Source organism: Arctopsyche grandis, chromosome 7, assembly GCF_051622035.1.
Source record: "Arctopsyche grandis isolate Sample6627 chromosome 7, ASM5162203v2, whole genome shotgun sequence".
NCBI lineage: Eukaryota > Metazoa > Arthropoda > Insecta > Trichoptera > Hydropsychidae > Arctopsyche > Arctopsyche grandis.
Genome location: NC_135361.1, coordinates 18,532,212 through 18,538,376, shown reverse-complemented (window position 1 = coordinate 18,538,376; position 6,165 = coordinate 18,532,212). Strand labels below are relative to the sequence as shown.

Here is a 6,165-nt window from a genome sequence, read left to right as displayed (position 1 = left end):
ATCAATCACTGATCACGTTAATATACGAACTTTCGGAAAAATAAACGTTACACATCTGTTTTTGAGACATAATAAAGTAAAGGGGACCTTTCTCGCGATTCGCTCTATAGGATGAACAATTTCTAAGAATTTTACCCAAGGCATACCACTTAAAAACCAGAATATACTTGTTTCGAAATAATAAAATCTTTTTTTTTCAAAGCACATAGCAGCGGTTATTTTATTAGTTACCCAAAAGTAACATACATAAGAAATAAACGTAGATCCATAGTATCTCATTAATAATTGAATTCATAATATTCACACTATTCCTTGATTTAGGGGGGCGAGTGCCCCCATATGCCCCCCCCCCAAATTACGTCCCTGAAAAAAATGCATAATATTTTCAATTAATGTTAATCGAAAATCGGGATTTTGGGGAGGGGGCCCCTATCCTATATTTCTATATACATGGATGTGTCTAGATTAGGAATAGATTTTATATTCGGAAACTGTTTAAAATTGTGTATTTAAATCTTACTATATCGTCGAAGCATAATCAAATGTTGTTTTGAAAGTATGAAGTAAATTTAAATCGCTGGTTGAGGATGAATTCGGAGGGAAGGGCAACGGAAGCACGTTCTGGGTGGAACGTTGGTCTGCAGCAGGATGCTGGGCCACATGACTGGAAGAGGGAGCCACCGCAACAAATTTGGACGTTGGGGAAACGAGCGACTTGGATCAACCACGTGAGGGCATTTGAAACCGAAGAAACGCCAGATCGCGACTTCAACGAGAGAGAGCGGAACAATTGATATACGTCAACATCGAAAAAAATCTAGTTGGAAACTAGTGGAAACACGAGTACCTGAAAAAATACATGGACAGTTGCAGCAGTGTTTAGATCATCTCGCAGATGTAACGGGAAAATACATCAGAAAGAAATGGATTTCAGTTGGGTCAATGGAACGGAAAAGAAGCACATTCAACAGAGTGGCAGACTGTTGGGTGTACATTTACCAAGGTCAATGGAACGGAAAAGAAACACAACCAGCAGAGTGGCAGACTGAGGTGTGCACATTTTCCAGGGTCAAGGGAACGGAAAAGAAGCACCACCAACAGAGTGGCAGACTGAGGGGTGCACATTTTCCAGGGTCAACCGTCATTTTTGTGAGGATGGTGGCAGTTCTTGTGGGACATGGCTTTGGAGCACGTTCTGGGTTGAACGTTGGTCTGCATCAGGATGCTGGGCCACATGACATAGGAACACTGGGCCACCGTAGCAAATTTGGACGATGGTGACACGAGAGACATGGACCAAGTCACTTTTGTGAAGATGGGAGCGATTCTTGTGGGACATGGCTTTGGAGCACGTTCTGGGTTGAACGTTGGTCTGCAGCAGGATGCTGGACCACATGACAGGAATACGGGGCTGCCATAGCAAATTTGGACTTTGGTGATACGAGCAACATGGACCAAACACGTGAGAAGTTTTGGACCGAAGAGCTAACAAATAATGATTTCCAAATGTAGAACATCGGATGACTAATTTTAGGGGATTAGAAATATAACTGTAATTGTTTCCATTGTAAAGGTGACGTAAAGTGAAGTGTAATGAAAGTTTTATGTAATTGTTTCCATTGTAAAGGTGACGTAAATTGAAGTTTAACGAAAGTTAATGTAATTGTTTCCATTGTAAAGGTGACGTAAAGTGAAGTGTAATGTAATTGTTTCCAATGTCAAGGTGACGTAAATTGAAGTGTAACGAAAGTTTAATGTAATTGTTTCCAATGTCAAGGTGACGTAAATTGAAGTGTAACGAAAGTTTAATGTAATTGTTTCCATTGTAAAGTTGACGTAAATTGAAGTTTAACGAAAGTTTAACGTAATTGTTTACATTGTAAAGGTGTCGTAAATTGAAGTTTAACGAAGGTTTAATGTAATTGTTTCCATTGTAAAGGTGACGTTAATCTAACTGTAACAGAATTAGAATTGTAAAGGTAACGGTAGTAGAATTTAAATGTCATTGTTTCCATTGTAGCTGTAAAGATAACGGCTGTAATTGTAAATGTAACTGTGACTGATATCGGAGATAAATGTAACTACTGTAGATTTATCAGTTATGATTTGTTGGTCAATCGGGACGATTTGACCTAAGAGGGAGGCAATGTTACGTACGCCGTGGATTGAGCGAGTTGTACTTAGACCAACGGATATCTGTTATCGGTTAACTAAATGCATGCACTTACTTCCAAAGATTATATCTGGACTCTAAGTGCATTTAGGCTAAACAATGACCGTTATTAGTTAGTTCTCAGAATCGATACGGGAAGACCCAATGTCTTGGAAATACATATCCGAATACGTGACTATACAACAGGTAAACAGATTAGGCGTCCTGAGAGATCTACCCTTTATAAGGCGGTACGTAGGCGATATAATTCATTCTGGACGGAGCAGTGACAGTGTGTGTAACTCCTTAATCATCAATAAATGCTGTGAAACGACTGTTGGCTTTTGACTTGGATCCTCCACCCACCCTTACGCAACACTGGTTGTCAGAAGTGGGATCCAAGATGGGCCGTGGAACAAAGTCACCAGCGAAGGAAGAGAAGCTACAGCGAAGCCATCCTCGGGAGCTGTAGGAGAGAGTTCGAGCCATGGAGACACGAAATAAAAAAATGCAGTTTTCACTGCAACACACAGAATCAAATGTTGTTTTGAAAGTATGAAGTAAATTTAAATCGCTGGTTGATGATGAATCGTTCTATCAAAATTGTTTTAAGCAATTCAGTTTATATTATTCACGGAATTTTTTTTATTCCCATTTTTATTTCAGTAGGTAGTTATTACATAGATATTGGTATATGCATAATCTTGAGGTTGGAAATAGGCCCGGCAAAAGGGCCCACGCAAATGTTGAAACTTACATTTCGAGCCTAATAAAAAAAGTTAACCGATCCTTGGGCTGTTAAAGCAGGTATTAGTTGTTTGTGTATATCGTAAGAAATTTGTTTTGTTGAAATACCCAAACTTTAGGTCCCAAAGTGCAATATCCTATAAATTTTTACACACGTGAAATAATTAAATAGTTATTTAATTTTACTGAGGGCCCATATTTGCTAACAGATAGTGGGGCCCACATGCCATCGGACATGTTCGCTTGTATGGCCAGTCCGCCACTGCATATGTGTAGATATATATGTACATACTAAGGCTTCCAATCCCGGGATCCCGGGCACCGGGATCCCGGAATCCCGGTGTTTTCTGGTACCGTGAATCCCAGTGCTGAAACTAGCCTGAATACCGGGATTACGGTGCTGGCAGAAATTTCTTTAAAAATATTATTTTTACAAAAATAACATGGAAAAAAACATAAAACAACATTATATAATGAACAATGGTGGGATGAGCAATGAAAGTCATAGTCCATTTGTTTGCCACCCGTTTCTTCCACCCGTTTCGACGCCGGGTTGCCGTTTCCACGAAATGGTATGAACGGCCTGTATCGTGTCGCAGATATTATGCTCAACCGCAATGATATTTGAAGCATATTTTAACTGATTCGAACTCAGAATCGACCACTGATCACGTTTACGTGATCTAGAAAAAAATGTGTGTGTGTCTGTGTTTCTGTGTGAGTGTCTGTATGTTTATTGTGAGTCAGTGTATTTTGAAAATTTCTTACATGTAATAGAAATTATTAATATTGTTACGTACGCCGTGGATTGAGCGAGTTGTACTTAGACCAACGGATATCTGTTATCGGTTAACTAAATGCATGCACTTACTTCCAAAGATTATATCTGGACTCTAAGTGCATTTAGGCTAAACAATGACCGTTATTAGTTAGTTCTCAGAATCGATACGGGAAGACCCAATGTCTTGGAAATACATATCCGAATACGTGACTATACAACAGGTAAACAGATTAGGCGTCCTGAGAGATCTACCCTTTATAAGGCGGTACGTAGGCCATATAATTCATTCTGGACGGAGCAGTGACAGTGTGTGTAACTCCTTAATCATCAATAAATGCTGTGAAACGACTGTTGGCTTTTATCTTGGATCCTCCACCCACCCCTACGCAACAATATTATACCCCAATATTTTTTCCTAAATCTAAAGTAGTACTTTTAATTTAGAGAATCAAGGTTTTTATGTGTTTCTAAGAAATTATTTAATTTATTGAACTGAAATTTTACCAAGTTATGTATAAAAGTTGGTAAACATCCGTCAACGATGTAGAATGTAGCCAAACTCTCAAAAATAGTACGTCAATACGGGAGTATTCTTTGCATAAAACATCGGGAGAGTTTGAAAAATGCAATTGAACGTTTTTGAAATATGAAAACATGCAATTGAATTTCTTTTCTTATACATTTGAAATACCGGTGCTAGCACCGGGATCCCGGGATCGGAAATTCCCAGCACCGCAATCCCGGTGCTGAAGAAACCTTCCGGGATTGGAAGCACTAGTACATACATACAAACATAGACAATATCTACTTACATACGAGTATACGCACAATATAATATGAGCGTCATTGCATACATAATATGACTTACAATACCGCGTATTGATTTGTCCACACGGTGATGATGATGATGATGTAGTGTGGGTTCGCGGCTCTCAAAGCAACACAATCGTTTTAGTGAATTATTGACTATTTGGGTCAAAAGCTCGCCATCCCAAAGCGATCCGCGTGGGCGCTGGGGGATGAAGGGAGGCTGTCGGTAGACCGTCGGGAGGGAGGGAAACGGGGTGGCGTTGAATAAACAACACAAAGCTCAGCTCGGAGGGGAGCTTTTGCGAAAGCCTCCACGGGGCGGGGGCGGAAGCTCGCGGATATCAACAACTTAATTGGGCCCCGTCTCGCCGCACACATAACCACCTGTGGGGCTAAGGGGTCCAGTGCACCCCACAATAATTAATGACGACCGTAGAGCCGACTTATCGCCGATACTACATTTTATCAAACCATTATCGGAGTACCGTGTATTTTGATATGCATCGGGATTTAATTTTGAATTTGAATTTTTGCCACGTAGCTGCACTACGGGTCTACCTCACGGGCCCGAATGTGAAACGCCCGAAAACGCAAATATCGGAAGGCAAAGATCGAAAATCGAAAGATAAAAAAAAAGGTGCATGGTAAACGGTACATACTCAACACATTAATTCTGCGCGCGCACATTAATACGGTAGGAAAAGCCTGTTCCTCTTGTTCCTGTTGTATCCTGCTCGCGAAAATTAAGTGAGTATGTACCGTTTACCATGCACCCTTTTTTTTTGATCTTTCGACTTAAGATCTTTCGATTTTCGATCTTTGCCTTCCGATATTTGCGTTTTCGGGCGTTTCACATTCGGGCCCGTCACGGAGACCGCTGCACTACATATATAAATCGATCGCTTCCTATCAGAGTTTGCCAATTTATCTGATTTCATTGTTGAAACGGTTCCATCAAATTTGCAAAAACCATCCTACCCGCTACTTCATAAATATCTGAATTTGATTTATGTACAATATGTAAAAATGTATGTACAACTCTAAATTCAAAGACGTCTCTATGGATTAATTCATTATTTATTAATTGTTAATTTCGTGTTCTTCAGCCTCTCGAAATACAGCGATTTATGTAATAAAAATGCTGCAATGTCTGCAATTAATTGTCTAGGAAGGCGCATTGGGATTTACCTGTTAGGCCTTCCTGGTATACATATATCTTAAATGTAAATAAAAATTAAATGTAAAATAAAATAAAATAGAATGAAGTAATGTTTGTTATTAAAAATTAGAAAATATAAACTGGGAGTTTGGAGATATTTATATAGTGTAGTTTTAGTCATTAGAAAGTGGAATTATGTAGATTTTAAGATTTATATAAGTAGTTTGAATATAATTCAAGTGCTGCCATAACAATCGCAATTTCCATTATAAAAATATTAGATAACATCTTAATATATATGTAATTTCGAAAGAGACTTTGTATGTAAGTTTGTGTGTATGTAAGTATTTTTGGTTGGGAACAAAACAAGTCAAAGTTTCTATGACGACCATTCGATTGGTTGAATATTATTTTTTTTCGATTCAAATAAGATTCGCCATGTTTACGCTATTTATATTACAAATACTGAGCGAAGCCGGGTAAAATTACTAGTATTTAATAAACAAAAAGTCTCTT

General features: G+C 38.8%; 1 protein-coding gene across 1 annotated transcript; it reads left to right on the top strand.

Annotated features, from left to right (window-relative positions):
- The first annotated feature begins 599 nt into the window (after window positions 1-599).
- Window positions 600-2,530, top strand: LOC143914573 (uncharacterized). The gene is made up of 2 exons (XM_077434838.1): window positions 600-1,680; window positions 1,724-2,530. Exon 1 carries the CDS (start codon window positions 943-945, stop codon window positions 1,279-1,281), a length of 339 nt encoding a protein of 112 aa, XP_077290964.1. The 5' UTR covers window positions 600-942; the 3' UTR covers window positions 1,282-1,680; window positions 1,724-2,530.
- Window positions 2,531-6,165: the final 3,635 nt, after the last annotated feature.